At 39.1% G+C, this 21703-nt stretch overlaps 1 protein-coding gene across 4 annotated transcripts in view; it reads right to left on the reverse strand.

The window, feature by feature from the left end:
- The window catches only part of NCBP1 (nuclear cap binding protein subunit 1), a 31529-nt gene that overhangs the window by 6610 nt on the left and 3216 nt on the right, over positions 1-21703 (reverse strand). For all 4 annotated transcript variants that reach the window (XM_040579346.1, XM_040579344.1, XM_040579345.1 and 1 more), the window contains exons 5-19: positions 20301-20408; positions 19644-19765; positions 19073-19142; positions 17309-17524; positions 16169-16266; positions 14753-14816; positions 11437-11547; positions 10135-10199; positions 9417-9479; positions 8002-8076; positions 6814-6917; positions 5871-5993; positions 4511-4613; positions 3195-3288; positions 609-712 (exon numbers count right to left, since the gene is read on the reverse strand). In XM_040579346.1, the coding sequence (XP_040435280.1) occupies positions 609-712; positions 3195-3288; positions 4511-4613; positions 5871-5993; positions 6814-6917; positions 8002-8076; positions 9417-9479; positions 10135-10199; positions 11437-11547; positions 14753-14816; positions 16169-16266; positions 17309-17524; positions 19073-19142; positions 19644-19765; positions 20301-20408 (1520 nt within the window). The remainder of the gene's footprint in view (positions 1-608; positions 713-3194; positions 3289-4510; positions 4614-5870; positions 5994-6813; positions 6918-8001; positions 8077-9416; positions 9480-10134; positions 10200-11436; positions 11548-14752; positions 14817-16168; positions 16267-17308; positions 17525-19072; positions 19143-19643; positions 19766-20300; positions 20409-21703) is intronic.

Consider the following 21703-nt stretch of genomic DNA (forward strand, 5'->3'; position numbering starts at 1 on the left):
ACTAACTATTTTTTTTTTTTTTAAACAGGAAAAGATATCTTGGGGAATTTAAAAATACTTTGTATCGTCTAAGACATCTAGTACAGTAAGAAAACACTTGGCATAAAGGAAAGCATACCTGTAATGTAAAAAAGCTTATCACTAACTTCTTTCCTATTTTTCGCAGTACACTTCCAAACCAGCATTGTATTTTATACACATACTGCAAGACTACCAACATCAAATTAACTTCTCAGAGCAAACACTTGTCCTGTTCACAGTAAGCAATGCATTAGTGGTGGTACAAGTTACGTAACTCAACCAAAGACCAGGACCACACTAAGCGAGCAGCTATGTAACACACAGCCATGGACTTTTGTCTAGAAACAGTTCCAGTGTTGTTCTGCTTTGATAGGCTTGGAGACTACTTGTAAAATGACACGCTAGCAACAGTCTTGCACTGCCATGTAAACTTTCATACCCCACCTCAGAAAAAAAATGTTCAAGTAGGTATTTTGTAGAAGGAGAAAAAGCTTAATTGTACATTTTTCTGCTACTACTCAGCTTTCATACGTTAAGCTACGTACTGGCCACTTACAACAGTAATTTACAGACAAATTCTTGTTTACCTAGTAAAATCATGTGCAAGCTCTGAAGAGAAGATCCAGTTTGCTACTGCAGCGCAGTCAACAATTTGTGTCCGAATCATCTTGTCCACAAGCACAGCAATCATCTGTATTTTGTGAAAGACATTGCACACACAACCTATGTAAAGTAGTCCAGCCACGGATGGCTTGATGCAACTCTACATCAGTGATACCACTGGGTAATTTCAAATACTTCAGAAAGCTGGGTAGACTAGTCTAGAACTGCTCAAAACAGGGGATCTACGTCAATTACATAAAGCATTCTGATTTTGTTTAACAACCACTTCTACTTCTTGTGAAAGTGAGGTATCACTCTTACCATATATACTTCCATACAAAAGCAAAAAATACAAGCATCATAGCTGGAAGTGAGGCCTCAGACACCCAAGTCCTAGTATGTGCCATCAAAGTACTCAAACCAGAGCATATATACCTATCAAATCACAACAATGAAGGAGCTAGTTAGCCTACTCTTCCTTGAACTGCAGGTCTTCCAACGTGACAGCAAGCTCTTCTCTACAGGACCTATTCATTTTTAGGACAGAGCCAGTGCTCTGTAGCCAACGGAAGTACTTGCTACAGGCACTACTGTGACTCAGGGAGGGAGGGTTGCAAGCAATCTAACAGGCAACTGCAGAGAGGAGTTACTGACTAAAGCAGTTGCAAGCTGTTCAGAAAAAAGGCTTATCTTAGTTACTCATGTGATTAAATGCCACAGTATCTAAGAGCCACAACCTGCACTGTATTTATCCTTACAACCACCCATTGTCAAATAAGGAAGTGTAACAAAGCTCCTTTTAAGGAAGGAAAATGAAAATAACTGAATGAATCATACAGAAGACTCAGCACTCAACTTTCAAGTCCCAGGATAGCATCCTATGCTCTAATTTGCCTTTCTGTATTGCCAGGAAGAATTTCTGATTACTTAATCTGATCTTCCAAAAAACACAGCCCTAGGATTTTGAGAAAAAAAAAAAATTAATCTCAACATTAAAATTTCCCTTTATGAAGTCACGACCACAACCTTGCTTATAGGTCCAGGGATTACTGGTTACTATTGCTAAATCACTACCTGCAGCATAGCTGACTCATTAGCATTATATGGCTTGCAAATACTGCTGATAGTCTGAATAAATTCAGAGTACATTCCCATAGACGTGCGAGTAGGGTAAGCACCATGGAAACAGACTCTGGACAAGTGTCCTGCTGTCCAGGCACCATTTCTTCTGTGTGCTTGGGAGGTTGTAGGCTGAGGGAAAAAAAAAGCACTTTACTAGAAACAAAAGACTGAACTGCAATAAATGCAAGAGGAAAATTTAAATTCCATGATCAAGTAGAACAGCAGCCTTTCCTAACTTCTGCATCTGACATTTTTAAAAGTGATCCTGATTTATTCATAAAAAACTAACTTGACTGTTCAGTCTGGGTTTGAAGCCTCCATCTCAGTTTGGTCATGCTGCAATACAAAGGCACGGAAAGGAAGAGGATATTAGATTGTATAATTTCTTCTGATCCAGTTAAATGGCAGTAAGAAGTAGGTCAGACTGTAATCATCGTATTTTCAAGGTCAGTAAATTGGGTAAAAAGTTTAATAAATTTAAAAATCCTTCTTTTTTTATGTTTTCACTGTACTTAGAGGAGAGGTGATATCCTGCATAGGTATCTTCTAGGTGCTCAGTTTTTCCCCTAAGGAATGTACCACAGGTCCAGTAGCAGATGCAAGGATTACCCCTTGCTCTCAGTGTGGCATCACTTCTGAAAGTCTAGCCCATGCAGCTGTGAGGTACAGTCTACTTTCAAGCACAGTAAAGTGCAACAGAAACACACCAGTAAGGAACACATGAAATAATTGATGCAGGCAAATTCAGCTTGAGTTCCTTATTGATTTCTATTTATAGAAAAATGACAGCTGAGGGAGAAAACAACTGCTGTGAAGAAACTGAACAGCTTAAGCAACTGAGGCATTTTTCTAGGTGTTTTAGGGTGTTACTTCCTCTGGCTCAAGAATTAACGTAATCATGGCACTGTCAAACTGATCTGTTCTGAACAGCCACTGGTTGCAGCTCTACTCACTCTACCACACAAAAAGACTCCAATATGAGCTTTGTGGAATAACTGTATGGCTTTCACTAGCAATTAAAAAAGAAATCTCTAATAAACCCCGTGTTTCCACATTTCTGCAAATGTGGCCTGCTTTTGATACGAGATCTAAATCTTATTTCAATTTACATATCTAGACTGTTTTCTGATTTTGAACAGAAACATGATTTTAGCAAAAGTTATTCTCTTGTACAACAAACAGCATAATATGAATGTGAGTCAGAATGGTAGCCTTTGCCCTCCCACAATGAGCTCTGAGGAAAAAGTGGCCTCACTGATGGTATATATTTTATGTCCAATATTCATTTTCGGCACTAGTAACAACAGTAAATACAATCTGGACTCTCCTTCAAGTAAGATAACAATAAATAAGTTTTTTAAAGGATATAAAGCCAACTGTAATATTTTATTATATATGACCTCTGTGAGTTGAAACTCACAAAGATACTTGACAATGCAACCTCTTACCTGTGGATGATTCTTCCAAACCTCATATACAACCCTCAGAACATGGAGTTTCCCCTCATCACTTTCAGCAAGTGTTTTGAAGACTTCATGAAACCTTTTAATAGATATAAGTACTCAGTGGAGGGGCTGGGATCAGGTCAAAAGAGCAGCAGATACAAGGCAAGTAGTTTTGATCAGCCAAAAGAAAGTTTTGTGACTATCTGCAGCAAGTCTTGAACAACTATTCCCTGGAAAAATATAACCATGCCGAGCTAGAATAGGCTACAAAGACACAGCAGCTCCTAAAAGCAACTTAAATCTTAGTGGTGAATCTGCTCCCTGAAGCTGGGCTACATTTCTCATACTCCTAAAAGCAGGAGGCACTTTCATGCTTCATATGCTTATTTATACACAGCTGGAGCAAAATTTGCAGGCTTTTGAGCCTTACACCTTTCTTGATACATGTTTCAGTAACTTTAGACACTTATCCAATCTGCCTCCTTTTGAGGGAAACGCTGCTAAAAAGCCCCTATTTCAGCAGAGTTATGCTGACTATTCACAACCCAGTTTATTGTAATACAACTACAAAGCGTAAGAGACTTTTTGATCTCATGGCTGCAACTGTTGATGCGCAGCAGTGAAAATACCATGGCTCTAAGCATTCATATCACCTTGTCTCTTGTGATTGCAGGTTACCACCTACAGCATCTTAACATTGCCTCTATAAAGCTTCCAGGTGCGTGTTTTTGTAACAGCTTTATATACCTTCAAGGACAGACAGAAAAATGTCTCATTAAGATGCATGCGACTACCCCTTTATCTACCAAGACTACTTAAGAGTAACTCCAAACCACACTGGACTAAAAATCAGTTATTTTATCTCATTTTCCTAAAAAAGGTGCAGTAAATTCTTTAGAAGTTAAAGCATATCTTTAAGGGATATACTCTAGACATATCTGTTCTAGAGTCATATTCATACTACAAGATATTGTGCTGGGAGCTACCACATCATTCAAATGTAAGGAGAATCCTTATTCCTCACCATAATCACGAAATGAGTAATTCTAAAAAGGAGTAGTGTTCCATATCTGTCTCATGTTTGATTCACTTCATGTGGCTGTTATGTATACATTTCTGTTAATTCCATTCACACATCTAACATAGGAGTTACACTACTATTCCTTCAGTAAGCAGCACCATTAGTTCTCCTAATCATATTGCACTGTGAAGCACCTAAAACACTGCTGAAGTGCGCGGCCCAGTTCTTTAATCAAGCATTTTGTGACCAGAATTAAACAGTTCTGCAAGCCCCAAAATAATACATATATTACACTTACTTTGCCAGGGCACTGAAGGAGTGGCTGAAAGACTTTGCAGCTAGATGGAGCAGAGTCTGAACAAAGACTTCTATTTTCAGAGGGCTGAAGGTAAATCCTTCATCTGCAAGTTAAAAATTGAAACTCTTAACTACTTTCAAGGCAGGCACATAAGCTACTCACAGATTTGTAGAGATAACTTAAGGTTTTAACTCATTTCACAAAGTTTCACCGACAAGGTTTTTGCAAGGCTGAGCAGGGAACTAGTAAAGACTCCTCAGATCTTGTGCAGATCTTCAGGTTCCCATTTTGCCATGGATAAAATGCACAGAAAGAATTCCAGGTCAGCGAAGAAGCTATCAGAGACACAGACACTCTACCAACACATAACAGCACTGATGGACAGCAGCAGAGAAAGACACCAAATTAAGCTGAAGAGTTATGCATCAAGCTGAAGGCCTGACAGACCATAACAAAGTGAGTGGATGAGGAGAGGGGAAGGTAAGGATGATCAGGATGCAGAAGTTTGCTATTTTGACATGTGAGAAGGGTCCAGCAAGCATGCATAGCAAATATGGGTACTAGGGGTGAATGGTGACAAGTCCCCCTCCTGTAGCTGCAGCTACTTGCAGCTGAAGACAGGCAGAAGGGAAAGGCTCATTAGCGGGTGATGTCTAAAGCAAACTGGGAAACATGACAGTGGATCCCAAGGCAAAAAAACCAGATTGTTGCTGCTCTCTACTTGCATAACAGAACACTTGCAAATATTACAGAAATATTGAAGCTGTCGCCATTGTAAAGATCACTTCCTAACTCTCTGTCTTGCACTCCTCCTCTCTCCCCAAAACAACAGGCTTTAGGAATCAATGCTGTCTGTGGCTGCAAAGCTAAAAAGAACACGAGCAGAGTCCCATCATGAGTTTGTTATCTATAGAAGACTACAGCCAGCAGGCTGGCCATCTCGTCTGTCATGGGACAGCACCAAGAAGACAGAAGCTCTCAGGGCACAAGCACTGAAGCTCAGGGGTGAGGATAACAGCATGAACCGCTCTCTGTGGCTGAAGGCAAAGTAGTGCTAAATTCTTTCATGCTACCTCCATCAATAAACACATGAAAGCACACTTCAAGCACCAGGCTACCTCTTGTACTTGCAGAGGGAGGCTGGCAAGAGGTTTACAAAACCTCCTAACAATAGTACATTGTTTCCATTTACTGATAAGCTGAAATCAACTTACAGTTGAACAAGAAGGAAAATATTTTGAATAACAAGGAAAAACACACAGTTCTGTTAACTATCACATTCATAGCTCCACAGGATGGCAGTTCAGTCTACACACTACAGAAATTACAATCTGCTGAAGCCTAACAGCATGTATCTTACCATCATCATCATCCTGGTTTGGATTAGGCACATCTTTTAAAATGCTGAAGATTTCTTCATTACTGGCCTTATTTTTAATTGCAATTGTTAAACACAGTGCCGCAGTATATCCAGGAAGAGACCCTAAACAAAAGCAAAGAGGTCAAAAATATGTGGAAGGCAAGTGAGCATTTTTAACATCAGTTGGACTCTCAGAGAAACAAGTACACTTCCCAGCTAGACCCAAAACTAGCTGCTTTCAATATCATTGTCCACTTCACTATAAAACTGCTCAAAAGATTACCTACTCTTCACGTAATTCAAAACTCCGAGTAGAAACTTTAGAGCTCATGTCAGGTAATCACCCTCCTGTCTAAAGCTTGACTTCAGCTTCTACCAGTTTCTTAAAAATACAATACTTCCTTCTTTTTCCTCATTGTATATTTGATGAGGACACTTTTATGCTTAGGATTGTCTTTTTACCAAGTAATAAAAGGAATAATAAGGTGTATCTCTACCTCAACCTTTACATCATCTGCTGCCTTCTGTATGCTTCACTAACCAAGTTCGCTAGTAAAATCTTATACTGTTTCATGAAGTTCAAGAAACAAACTCATATTATCACTTCACATGCTGACCTACGCATAGTATTGTGCCCAAACAGGGGAAATTGATTACTTTTTTCAATTTTAGACTTCCGGCAAAAAATACTATACAAGAGTAACTTCAAGTATCTGGATTTTCTTTTCTTCATAAAGTAACAGAGAGGCTTATATTACAGAGATCCAGGCTTAATATATATTAATTGCTCACATGAAGCCTATTTACCCATATGAAAATCATGCATATTTTTTTCAGCTGTATTCTTCATGAAGTCAACTGATACTACAGTCAATTTAGTGCACTTCCTTGCTCTGAAACACTATCTTCTTCAACTTGACCCCTCAGTAACTCTAATACTTACTATTACTTTCATCTCCGTATTTGTAAATGCACACTGGATTAGCAGGACAGAGGACAGAAAAACTTGCAGGAACAATGTCTATTATTCGTTGATGATAGGAGAGTCTGGAAATAGCAAGTTTCACAGCAGCAGAATTAAAACGGGAATAACACCAGGGCTAATTCTAAAGCGATTGCTTTACAATGGTCTTCCTGTATTAAACTTTCATATAACAAAAATCAGGATGTTTATACAACAGAATGGTAGTTTCTGATGGATAGTAAGAGCTAAGTAAACCGAACTTACTGGCAGATGCTTTCTATTTGAACTCTGTGATGCTGGAGTTTCATCCTCATACAATTAATTTAGTTTGTGAAAAGATTTAGAGGCTGCCTGGTAGGATGCATTAGGCAAAAGCCTAAGATGTGCTGCGGAAAACTAGTAAGATGTTGGTATTCAATGAAGAAAAAAAATATTAAACTGTATGTCTTCATTTTACTTTCCAGCTTATTTCACTCCTACAGAGGCTTAATTTTGCTACCAGTTTTCAGTGAAATGGAAGAGTGCCACTGAAAAAATTGCTTTTGTTTTACAGTACAATACATTCACACTTCCTATATTGAATTAACCCCAAAATGGATGAATTTTCATGTAGGACGCTGCATAACACCAGCTTTTTGAACATTTCGCTCTTTCTCTTTCCTATATCCCTCTATTTCAACTAAGTTCAGCCCTGATTGTGTACTCTTGTTGTTGGGTTTCAGGGGTTTGTTTGTTTGTTTCTTTTAAGGTCAACGAACACCAGAGACATCTAGAAGGATCAAGATTATAGCTTCTCAGGTTTTAGGATAACTAATGATCAGCTCCCTCCATTTCTGTGAACGCTGAATACTTCCCAGGAATATTACCTAAACTTCATCTCTCTCCATGTCTATGGTGAAGCATGTCTTTTTGTAACTATAGGTATGCATATCTGGGATGGACAGCTCACTACCATCTGCTTCACCTGTTTCATCCTCTCTCTGGTGTCCTAAGCACTCTACAGGAGGTAAACCAGATTAAAATCATACAGACTTGTCTCTTAAATGAAACTGAATTGTAAGAACAGACAAGCCTAAGGCAAGAGTCAAGTTCAAAACAAATCTGCCAGTATCCAGAAGCAAAGGTCAAACTTTGCTTTGAATGCAACTATCAAAAGATCTTACTTACCGCATGCACTTTTCCAAAACCTCTCTCACAAATTTGGGTTTGGGCTTTTCAAGGTCCTGAGTAAGACAATCTGACCTATCATAGGACAGAATATGACAGCTTTTAGCAAAAGAATTTGTGCTTTAGTCCCCTTTTGGTCTAATAGGTACAAAGCAATCATGGTGTCAGGACAACTGGAGTGCCTGACAGTTTTACAGTAGGCAATTTTAAGACAATGAGGTAAGTTCATCACTATTTCCTTACTGGCCATTACAATTCTTGGAATCTCATCTCCATGTGATGTATTTTCAAGTAGCTTCCCTTCCCCAATAGATTAAAAATAATCTGTGCTTACAGTTAGCTGGCTTTCCTTTTCCTTAGGAAAGGAACCTTGTGTGACTTCATAGTCTGTTCCTCCCTCACAGGAATTTTTGAACTTCTGGCTGATTTTGAACACATTTCAGACAAAGAAAAGTCTCAATTACAGTCACTTGCATGATTTTTGAAAAAACAGCAGCTTGTGAGAGACCCCCACTGAGGCACTGACATCAACAAACATCCAGGCAAAGAAAAAATCAGCTCTTTGAAGACTGTTGCTGTCTGGTCAGTCAACGTGGATGCATACTAGGATAGCCAGCAAGCACTTAATTCCACATGAGGACAACACAAGGAACTTAAGTAAAGCCACAAAAACACGTCACAGGAAGGGTTGCACCCCTGTCCACAAGGGCACTTGGGCAGATCTGCTACAGAAAGCATGAACAGTGGCAGGCTATGGAGTTACTCTGGAGGGGACTTAACCCCAAGGTGATCTCTCTTGCTATATAGGTGCCTGGAATGGAGAGCTCAGGGGAACCTGTGTTTAGACATTGACAGAGTCCCAGAGAGCTCCTGCTAGACATGCAAGTTCAAGATTTGGCATGGTAAGAATGGATGGCACAGCCAGCTCTGATGGAACTTCAGGTGCTAGGATCTGGCAGGAGGGAAACAGATCATAAGGTCTCACAGATAAAGGTTATAATAAAAGGTTTACCGTAGGACAGAAAGCAAGATTACAGAATGAATACAGGATAGAGTCAGGGCAAACCATTAGAAAGAAATGAACTAGGAAGTAATTTTGGAGAATTTGCTAGCAACTGACTGTGGGTGCAGGACAAATTGAAGAAATCTCACTTCTACTTCCCCCTGTTTAGGAACGCTTACACTGGCTTAAGATTTATCACAAAGTTCACCATGGACAATACACTGACAACAGAGATTATCTTGATAATCTCCCACTGAGTGGTGGTGAACAGATTAAGAAGTATCTCTGAAGAGATGGAGGAAAGCAATTAACAGGGCCACTAGGCTGTGACACTTCCTGGTTAAGTCTGAAATGTTAAGGTCTTTTAAGGTCTTAGCAGTATCAGGTTCAAATCAAAAGGGAAGAAGCTTACCAATCTTCCCAGCTCCAACGGAATTGAAAGTTGCTCAAGTGGTGAGAAAACCAGTTAATAAATCTTTATTAAAAGAAAAAGAAAGCTCCATTAAATATCAGAAGTGCACGAAAACTTTCAGCTGCAATTTTCTTATAAATGCATTCTCCTTTTCAAAGGCAAGCCTAAACTGTAAAGCTACTACCACATTAAACAGGCACTTATGTTGACAGACAAGTAAGACCGAGTTCAGAGAGTCAGAAAGAAGCTTTTATGGACAAAAAAGACAGCCTGTCACGTTGTGTTGTTTCATACAAAGAGATGACCTATTAAACTAACTTAAAATGTAAGCTTACTGTGAATACGGAACTTCCACATTTTTGCTAAGTAATTAGCAGCTCTCCCACAAAATGAAGACTTCACTCGAAGGACAAAATCGGTACCATTCTCCTCCTTTGGGTGGCACCATTAACTCCACTTCCAAGTCACCTCCCAGACCACTATGGAGCAGGCATACCTTAACTGTCCTGCACAGACAGCTAGACTTGTGACTTCCGGGGAAGTCTTTCTGGGAAGCAGAAGCCATTAGTTAGTCCTCCACCTTCTCTTTACATTGCCCAAAGCCAGAGCCCAGAACACACCTTGAATAGCACCAAGGAGTTCTAAAAGATTTTTGAGTACACTTTCCTGTACATTGGATATTGTGGAATATTTTCCATTGTCTCCAAAACACATTTACCTGTCCACACATGTTGTATTCATTGTGTCCAAACGCATGTAGAGCATTTCTGTGGCTTGTGCAAGCTGAAAGTTTCTTATTAAGGTTTACAGAAAAGCACTAGGTAAGTCAGATGTGACTCCTTTCAGTTTTTTAATAGAGTATCATCAACATTTTGTACTGAAAGCTCCCTGGGTCTATTCCAACATCAGGTAAATCACAGTAAATTCATCACAGAAAAAATGAAGCATATTGTGAGTTCCACCCTCTAATACCAGTCTGGGTTTCTTCCAGGATTGCAATGAGACTGTTGGCTTATTCCATATAAAACCTGAATTCTTACCATGCAACAAGCAAAACTGCACTGATGTGAACAGACAACAACCTTCTCACAGAGTACTTCTGTAATCTCACCAGCCTAGCTTCATGGCTGCTGTTGATGCTAATCCACAAACAATCTTTGGTCATCACTGGAGGCTTAAAAAACTGCACCTGCACTGACTTTACCCAACAAGGTCTTTAACCTTCTTACAGTGCCCCTATTAACATTACAAACTTTCTGGATGGATGTCCACCCAATTCTAGAAACAGACTTTGTTCTAGTCACTGACATCATGTGATCCGCAAACAGTGAGTGGTATCATGAAGTAGAACGAAAATTTAGATATGAAATTACCAGCAGATTGACATCTGTCAACCCTTCTCCATTCTCAGTCTTCAGCTTGATCTAAAATGATCTCAAATGACAGCAAATTAGGGACAATGTAATAGCCAGAATTAGCTGGGAGTCATACCTCCTTCCTCAGCATTCAGCCACCCTGTCTGAGCAGACAGATGATTATTGACCTTTTGAATGCTCCTAGTGGGAACACTGACCAGGAACTCAGGCAAGTTCCTTTAAATCTTCTGCTGCACTTCCTACTAAGAAAAAACAGGAGCACTCACACCATTGTTGCAATAAAAGATCAAATCTGTCACTTCCTATCCTTCTTAGCCTTTAGTGTGTCCACAGTCCAGACCTGAACAGGCTGCAGTGACAAACACGAGCATTGTATTGTATCCCCTCACCAAGACAGCACTTCTTGGGAAGGTCAGAGGAAGTACCAGAACATTGTCCAGAAAGCTGAAGTCTTGCTCACTTGGCAAATCTAGACCTGTGCCAAGTGAGCTGTGTTACTCTTTCGTGATCATGTTACAGGCAGTTTCATGCAGCTGCCGTAAAATATTAGTACTGCCAGTATTTATTGCTATCCCATCATGTACAGAAAAAACAAACTAAAGACTGCATTTTAAAAACACTCTCCGGCAGCGCAGAAAGGATACAACTTGTGGTAAAGAGCCAGGCTGAAGTTTGCACAGTTCAATCAGTAGTGTTGTGTACATGACTTCAATGTGTGGTGGAGATGGAAGCTGAAACAATTCTGCAAATATCACCTGTAAGAGAGGAAGGCAAAGAATCAGAGGACAGTCCGACATGGCCTGCAAAACCCTCAGCTTTGCAGTAGGGGCCATCAATCTTGAACAGTTACATATCCCAAAAGCCTGTATTGTTCTGAAATGCATATTTCAAGGAAAAAACAAGAGGAACTTTTAAAGGTAGTGGTAACCTTACATTGTACTAACACAGTCCACTCTGAACTGCCCCTAGCATTCCATACTAACAAAACACCAGCATTAAACAGTTATTGTATCTAACAAAACCACCATATAACTGTAGAAATGGGCATAGTTACAATATGACCTACTGCAGTGCTACCACATGATCTCAGAAAAGCAGAAATCATCTGATCCTGTTACATAATAAATATAAATATTAAACATATTAAATGAAGCATCAGCATTTAGTATGAAGACTATTTGCATTACAATTACATCTGTACCTTTTCCATCGTGTCCTCCTTTCTCCTATACAGAAAGTTAAGTAAAGAAAGCCACAACTTTCAACTGAAAATTACAATTAGCATTTCATTCAACAGAAGTATATCCTCAGTACCCCTTGGCAGAGGATCCTTCTAAGAAAACCAAAATCAATCCTGCGGTCAGCATTCATGCTTTTATTTTCAGGTTTGCCTACAGAAACAGCATGTCAATCTTTGAGGGCTATGAAAAGATATCACTGTAAAACATTCACCTCTGCGCTTGTTTTATTTTGCATGCCATTCTCAGATTTAAATTACATCAAAGGAATCAGGAATCTGACTCATTATGGTTGGTTAATTTCCTCCTTAACTTCTCAATAAACACAGAAGAACTGAAGCTTAAATTAGTAAGCTTCAGAAAAATCTTCTTACTAGCGTAAGAAATCAACATTCATTTATGGACTCCACAAACAGCACATGAAAACATGTTGACTAGAACTTGTTATTCTAAGGAAGGATTTGAAAGCATGAAGAGACTACAAGGAGCTGGAGAACCTTTCTGTGACAGTATAATTTCAACGTACTGTTTAGACAAATACTGCAAAAAGGTAGGAGGGCCTCTGTTACGTAGAAAACTGCTCCTTTTCTCAAGATAGGAAATAACTGGATGATGAGGCATAACCTGTTTGAGATGCTGCATAAAACTATCTGTCGTATTCATGGCATGTTCATTATCAAATGTTCACATTAAGTGTTTCAAATTGGCATACCATACTTTGCAAAACCAACAAGGCCACAAGAAAGATCAGGACACTGATGACCTGAATGTCCAAACTCTCTCAAGCATGAAGTGGTACCAAAACCTGTAGAAGCACAATAGGACATAGCAGTCCAACAAGCCAACAACAATGCCCAGACATTCTCTGTTTGCAGCTACCAGAAATACCCATGTACATGTGTAAGCAGCTACTGAGAGAAAGGTGCCACGTTTCAGTGTTTCACAGACATTTCAAACAGCATGGAGCATTTTGTGCTCAGCTTGACAAAGTACGATGTGGAGCCTCAGGGACCTCAAAAGTAGGCATACTTGGGAAGGTACTGACAACTGCCTTCAGGCTACATTTACTTCTGCCTGTTACATTCTGAACCTTAAATAACACTTCCTTTTATTTGTTGGAACGCATTACCTTACACTTTTATGACTTACTGAAAAAGTCAGTGAAATTTCACAGGTTAAACTGTTAAACTGTTATGTCATCAACTTGATTGTTAACAGAGACCACCTTACAAGGGAGCAGTAGCAAGGAGAATGAACAGCAGCTTGAAAAAAAGCACACTAAGCCTTAAAAACTCTGGAGCTTCATTAAACAGTCATAGACAAGTACTAAAGTCAATATTCTAAAATAGCTCAAAATTGCAAGAACATGTAAATTACAGTAATAGTAAAAGAATTTGTATGCCAATCTTGCATTTCTCTGCAGTAATTTAATCTATGCAAGCCCTTGCTATTTTCACATCCTACAACTTTCTGAACAAAAGAATTTCCAGAGCCTTTAAGTGTCAGGAATTTTTTTTTATTTTGACAGGAATTGCAGTAACAATTTGTTAGCATTGGTGTACAGCTAAGCATAAAGCACATAGCTATACAGCCATATGCAGCGCCCTCAGGATACTGAGGGTAAAGAGCACTGAAGCTACTTCAATGTTAAGGAGGAAAATTGTTAATTTTAAGATTCCTCTGTTCCGAATTCAGAGTACAAAAGAACAAGCTGACCAAAAGTAATGCAACTTTACAGCATTCAGAATATTTGCCATTTTGGTGCCATGAGGAATTCTCAATCCCACTTTTATTAAGATAAATCTACATAAGATTATTTCCTGTAATAATTTGCCCTGAAATTCCTACTTACAGGTACTTCTTCATAAAGCCTTTATATGACATTATCACTGGTATCTCTGAATGCCTCTCAACTGTTGATGGAAATTATTAAGTTTATACAGCTCTGCATCTTGAAAACAGACCCTCTGAAGGAGGCAGCAAAAGAAAACCTATGCTGCTTTTCTGATACACATTACAGTTATTTAAAATTCTCTAATATGGAGGAAACACACTGCTATTCCACTGCAAGTTCTTTCCAGGGCTAGTGGAACAAAATCATTTAAAAGATCCAAACAAAATCTTGTAGAACAGCTGAGCCTGACTGGAGTCAAAAGCCCCCTGCATAAGACAGGGTCACCTACAGCAGGTGGCTCAGAGCTGTGTCCTGCCAGGTTTTGCTCTTCTCCAACAAGAGAAGTGCCACAATTTCTCTGGGCAAACTCCTCCAGTGTTTAATCACGTCTGCAGTAAAAAAAGATTTTTTTTCTCATGCTTAAATGGACTTTCTTGCACTTCAATTTGCGCCCATTTCCTCTTGTATTTTAATTCATTTAAAAAAAAAACCACACACTAAAAGTGACTCAAATGTAGCCATCTCAGACTGCATGATACATTAGAAGCATGATACAAAACCCTCAAAGTTTGAGAAATGCCACAACCTGGATCACTTGTGCACTAAGACATTTTGGTACCTGGCCAAAGCTTCCATGCACCAAGTTAAAATGACAACAAAAAGCACAAAAATAACACTCAACTGAATATAATCCACTCATTTAAAAGCCATTGGTTGAAGTCAACAAGGTTCTGGTTGACTCCAAAATGAAACTAATTTAATGGACCTATCATGAAACTAACTGGGAAATAACAGAGGTACAAAAGAGGTTATCTATAAAATCCATACCTCTACTATGTGGTAGTTCAAGGGGATCTTGTTATTTCCTGGATAGCTCAACAGCTGTGCAGCACTGCAAAACCATAGATACATTTAGTACAAAACATAATACAGCAAAGGCAATATAAAGGTCAAATAACAAAGTTACAGCAAATGCTTAATTCTGGGCAAGAGTCCACACAAAAGCAGCACAAACAAATCAACAATCCTTCCAAAGACTGCCTCTCAATCCACAGAACACTTAAAACAGAAACAGAACAAGGACACACCAAGTGACGTAGCTATGTAGTTACATCACTTGATGTACTTTTTTGCTACACAAAATAGTTTTGCAGAAAGTCATGGTGATCTGTAATTCTGGCATGCATATATGAAAGGCAAAAACCCACAACCCCCAACAACAGATGTTCAGAATGACTTGCAAGCACAATTGAAGCTAATGGGTTATATAGAAAACTCTCAGGCTTCAAATGTTTCATCTTTTAATCAGCTCACTGTCACCTATCACATTACAAAGCTACTTCCTTTACATTACAAAACTGCTACTTCCTTGATTTTACTTCTACCTCTCTGCTAAACCTTCTATCCCCCAGCAGTCTTTTACTTTCCTCTGAGAATTACCAGAGACTATCCCAGTAACTGCAACAACCCTGAATTTCTAGTTTCTGCTGAACCAAACAGCTGCAACTAAAAACCTTTATCACATGCCATCACCAAAAACATTGTTTCTGCCCATTTTTTGCATACTATACAAAGTCTGGTGGTTTACATTTGGAAGCATGACACAGCTAATTATGTATGGTAAACCATCTCCATTATCAATTACCTACATCAGATACCACTCAGGCAGAAATTAAGAAAAGTGCCTTGACTGCTTCTTGGCACAGCTGAACTCAAACTAATGCAATCTGCTGGTCCCTCTGCAAAGTGACCTCAATTATCAATGCCACGTAATCCCAAAGAGAAGAATGCAAGGAGGAATAGGAAGCATAAGTGTGATCATTTAATACCAGTCAGCTGCAGACGAACAAGCTCAAGGCTCACTGTGCCCCAACAAATCAGCTGCTTCAAAATTCCTGGAAGCATAACACAGCCACCATCTCCAGTGCTCCCATGAAGAATAAGGTGTGTCTGCATAGTTTTTGCAGCATATCCTGTATTATCAAGGAATTTCCTTCCCAAGGAGCCACTGTACTCTTGGTTCATACAGACTATCCATTATCTGATATTACAGACCCACAGTATTCCAGGCAATGGTTTTAATATAGTTAAATGTAGTAAATCAATTTTCATCAAATAGTCTAGGAAACGTCTAATCCTGAGCTCTTGTCTAACCAGTCCAGGACTCTGCATATCCCCAACGGCCTCAAAACCATGACAGCATATAAAAAGTGCCAGGGCCCCATACTGCTAAGCTCTTCCTACCAAGTCTTTCTCTCTTTCCAGTGGGATTTGATGATGCAGTGAAGATTCTCTTCTATTACAAATCGTTCAACAGAGTGACTGCCAGGCATGACCGGGCCCTGGTAAACAAAGAATTAAGACTCATGAGAAATCACTACTAATGCAGTGGTACTATAGGTAGCAAGCCATCCTACATACATTTACAGGTGGAAAAACCAGACCAGCTTCCACAAACTCAGTGTGGTCTCAGCTGTCCTGTAAGCTTCAGGGCTGAGAAGCTGGTGTGACACAGTTCCACACAAACCAAACACAAACAAAGATGTTTAAAACGAGTACCAGGACTCAGAACAAAAAGAAATGGAAACAAAATCAAAGAACACTATTATAAGTTCATGGAGCATCTGCTTCTTCCTCTGTCCTGTGGAGCCATCAAGCAGGCTACCACCATGCAGCCTGAAAAAAAAAAATAAAAAAAATCATAGCTGAGTTGGAATATTACAAAGAAAGAAAGCCAGGAATGTCCAGGATAGAGTGGAAAGAATACAGAGTCCTGGTTTTGTTCTTTGCAAAAAAACAGGGACAATAAATGAAGGTAAAAGGCAGCAGACTTAAAGCAAAAGGAGGTACAAAAGCACTTGGGGAGAGCAGTATATATTATTTTCCTATTCCTATACTTTTGTTTATACATCTGCTGTTGACCAACGCTGGAGACATAGATGCTATTGAGATAGATGGATCCTTCACCCACCTCAATTATGCACTCCTTTGTTCCACAATACGCATCCACACCTTCTAACAGATAATTAAGTAAGAGTCTTTAAACTTTACAATAAACACCTAGCCTGGAAAAAATCCCAAGTCACCAACTTCATGGAAGGAAAGTCAAATTCTGTGAATGCAGTTTTACTAGAGACATTAGACAATGAAAGCATCACAACATCTCGCTCCCTAAATTCTGCTCCTCACAGGTTTGGTTTGTGTAGTAACTTAGTCACTTAGGTCATTCCCACAGAAGTATCAAAGCAGAACCGCTTGTGGTTTTCAAACAACTCACTATCCTGGGAAAGAGGATATCAATCACATTTTGACTAACATTGCCCCAGGAACCTAACTGTGAAATCTACTCACTCACCCCCTGACCCCCGCCCAGCGATCACATACCTCAGGGTCATCTGTATAGTCAAACATCCTAAAAATAACCCTTGGCATCGGGTACACTGAATCTTCCGTGTGAGGTGGAGGAGTGAATGGAGGCAGATTGTGTTGCAGCGCTTCACAAAGAATGCTATCAAAAGCCAAGTAGGGCCTCAGAATGTGTCGTTCTTGCCAACGGTCTTTTTTCAACTTCTGAATCTGAGACCAAAGGCAGTCTAAATACTGAAGGAAAAAAGTGAGAAACATCAGATGCACTGAATCTCGTAAGAAAGCTGGCAGCTCCCTGAACTATCAGAAATTTATTTCTTAAATTCTGTATTCCATTCAGAAAAAAACCCAGTTTCTTAAACTGCTGATTCAGTAAATTTAAGAACCCTAAATGACAGAGCTGCTCCTAATCCCACACAACATTGTGTCAGTAAAATTTGACCACAGGCAGGTTTTTCAACACAACAGACAGACCAGGAGTCCGAGCATGACTGTCATCCTTTGAATCTGTCAGCAAAACTACAGCCGTGAAAATTACTTCAGTCACTGCTCATTGGTGGTTTTAAAACAGACATAGTATCAACATTAAAATTGGAAAGTTATTCTGTAGGACTGCTATGCTGTTCCCAATCAAAACTATCAGCTACTGCATACTTAAACCATATACAATACTGTCAAATATTAAATACCTTTGCCATGCTTTTCAACACAATTGTGAGTCCCAGCATTCTCCTAGAGATGGCACAGACACCTGTGCAACTGGCAGTAGCCTTGCTTTGTTTAACCACTCTCTTCCTAAAAGCAGTCCGAGAACTCTGGAGGCCATTTGCCTTACTGAACACAAGTCTCTCAAGGTGTAACTGTCTTTACATGCAAGTGTTTTGCATTCACTGAAATTATCACACTACAAAATGGGAACAAAACTGGTAACAGCTAGCACCTGAAGTGAACAGTCATGTCTGCAGTATTCTGGGCAAGATGGTCTCAAACACACTCTGCCAATCTCTCCTAAATAAGGAAATTCAGATATTGGGCAGGCAGAATACTTGCACTGACCAATCAATCATAATCAGCCAGCCTCTCTCTCCAAATTACGATTTACAATACAATTAAGACTGATTTAATCAGAACAGTGAACAAAATTGAGTGCACCGTGTTCCAAAACTTCCGAGAAGACCAATTTAGATCTTACTTTCCAGTTAAGTTTGTCCTCAAACTTAGAGGAAAAAAAACCCCAAGAATATCCAAAAAGGCAAATTCCACCCAAAAGTAGCCAGATGCCACCTCTCCCCCCCAGTATTTTTAGCTTAATTGTGAAAGGTAGCATGGTTAACTGCTGCATACAGTTTCTACATATTTGTTCAGCACTCCCCAGAGCTGAGAAAGCAAAGCCACTACAAAGCTTTCTTTCTTGCAGAAGGAAGACATTAAGGGTTAAGTAAGGAAATACATTCTGCTTTTCATAAAGGTCCTTTTAACATGAAGCCCTGTACCTGCAATCCCAAAAGAAATACTACAATTTACAACCATTCCTCACTTATAACATCTCCTCAGGGAACTGTCAGCAAACAAAACACTTTCCTACTCATCCCTTAAAACGTTATATTTAGGCTTAAGACTTAGAAGAGAATTCCTCAGTAAAACTTGGTTAGAATTGATGACAAACAGGAGAAAATTCAAATACTTTTAGAGGTGCCTTTTAATTTCACGATAAAAAGACTATCCTAGTAATAAAAATTGTTTTTCAAGCTTTCTGAAAGAATGCAATGTGAAGGCACTCACCTCTTCTTGTGGATGTGGTTTATCAGCAGTCCAAACTTGTAGCATGGGTACATGAATCTTCTGGCGGCGTCTGTTTACACAGGAAAGAAAACCTGACCTTTAAAAGACTAATTTAGGGCAGGAATTTTTTTTCTTATTGTGAGCGTACTACTATTTGATCTCCTCAGCTGATGAGGTCTACAGTATATAAAAACCAGGTTTGTGATTACTTAAAATATCTCTATTCCTATATTCTATATAACAAAAACGTTAACTTGAAGCACCTAGACAGAAAGCAGTCACACTGCAGAGCACTAACGCAACAACCTATCAGTATTCACAGCACACTTGTAACTGCAGCTGCTCCAGAATGAGCAGAACAAGCCCTTCAACATACCCTACAACTAGAAAAGACAATAAAACTTTTCAAATTCAAAAATCTCTCCACCTGCTCTATTTTCAGTGGGATTTTTTCACCCACAGAATGGTTCAGAGCTAAGATTTTACAGTACTTTTAAGTGAGCAATAATCAAAGCTATTAATCCATACTTGAATAGATGCTGGTAAGTATTTTTAATGGGTTACAACTTACTTCAAGTAACTTTCTGTCTGAGACAAGAGACGATCCATTTCAGCATCCTTTTTTTCATATAACTCTTTTCCAACCCAAGGCAAAGATGACAGAAATGCAAACATGTACCAGTCACATCGTACCTATAGGAAAGAATTATACTGAAATCTAATATACTAAGTAAGCTCCAAAAGATCTGGTACACATACCCTGTTTTAATTTAAATTAAAGTGTTAGCAAAACTATTATTTTGGGAGGATGTAGAGACCAGCAGTTAAAGACAGGATTGGCAAGCCATGAAAAAAAAAATATTCTTGCTTGACATGTATCATTTTTAACTTGAACCGTGACAAATAGACTTAAAAAATGGTATCACTTTGACAGTCCTTCTAGAGATTATTGACATAGCAGAATGAGCTGGGCCCTATGCACTTGCCAAAGCAAAGTAAAATGAAGTCACTTCAGCCCTCTCACTATAAAGGGCCATACCTTCTTACTGAATGCATGTATTTTCTGATTGCCACAGGCTCCTTTTACTCAAACTAACGAAACCGCACACAGTACATTTGGTTTGTTCTCTTAGTCTAGAAGTCCCCTATTCTAAGCACAAGTACAGAAGCAATGGTACAGAAAAATTGTGAAAACAGTACTAGAGGAGCCTATGGATCTTTTGCTTACTTGGGGTACATCTTCCTCCTGTGTCACACTCACAAAGTTCTCAAACATAGCCACCATCGAAGGTGCAGCTATTACATGACAATTCACAAGATCAGACAGAAAACGAACCTAAAAAAAAGAAAAAAAAATGTTTTAAATTAATACATTTTAAACTGAGTGCACCAGAATGAATAAACATTACTTAAAGTGGCTAAAAGAACCCATCAATAAAAGTACAATATTCATTCAATACTACGAAGGCAGAAAAACTGCACACTGTACAGATCCACCTTTCAACCCTGGAAAACAGGTACCATAGGCACTGCCTAATATATCATTCTTTATAATGTCTGTAGTCTGTTCACTGCCATAACATTGCATGTGTGATACTTATTACGGAAAGGTGGGCAACACCAGTATGCATTCAAGGACACGCATATCAATAATACAGAAAAAAACCCCTTGTGCTTCTATCTACTCTAAATGGTACCACATCACTAAAGTTACAGAAGTTGAAGGAAAAAAGCTTCCAAAAAGCTGAAGATAGATTTGTTGCTTCGTGAGTCCAGATGACAAACAGCAGTGCTGAATCTGTATGCCATTATACACGATTAATTTCTGTAATTATTTATTAATAAATACAGATAGTTAGAGCCATGTAAAAACTGCTGGCATTTCCAGGTTTCAGAAATGACGGCATGCTAGGAATAGAATGGAATTATTTGCCTGGGAAGAAAAAAATTTCCACAGCTGGAACATATCCTTGATTGGCTGCACTCTAGTAAGAAATCCAGACTGACAGAAATGGGAATTTAAGTAATAAACATCTAGGGCAGAGGAGTGCGCCGTTTCTTTTTTTCCTCTTCCCTCTCTTTTGATCTGCCTTCAGACTTAAACAAGGCCCTAGAAGGACCCAAGCTCCCAGCATCATCACAATCTTAACAGACAGTACAGGCTAAAATTCTAGCAATTAAGATCTCACATATTTGCACTAAGTTCAGTACTCACAAGAGCAACTGCAACAGAGGAAAGTACCAAACTCTTATCTTCCAGATATTTGTTGCTCTGAATAGTCTTTGAAAAGCTTTTGACAAAGCTAAGGAAAGACTTCCACTGCCACTCCCTTAGCTGTTACTCATACAAGTCATTTCTATATGAGCACGACCAGAGAAACTGAAGCTGAAGCCAAGGGACAGAACACTAGAAAAAGTTTAACGAGGATTTTATTAGCAAAACTGTCCCACTGTTGAAAGCAGTCTCTTGACAAAATACAACAACATACCAGAATCTTAAATCTTCACCAGTGGGCTTCAAAAGAAGCTGGTGAGCTTGGCACTGGGCTTCCAAATCAGACACCGATGAAGTCCTACTAATTTTTTTGCAGACAAAATCTGTAAAGTGGCACGAGCTGAGCAAACTGTTTC

Source organism: Falco naumanni, chromosome Z (assembly GCF_017639655.2).
Source record: "Falco naumanni isolate bFalNau1 chromosome Z, bFalNau1.pat, whole genome shotgun sequence".
NCBI classification, from domain to species: Eukaryota; Metazoa; Chordata; class Aves; order Falconiformes; family Falconidae; genus Falco; species Falco naumanni.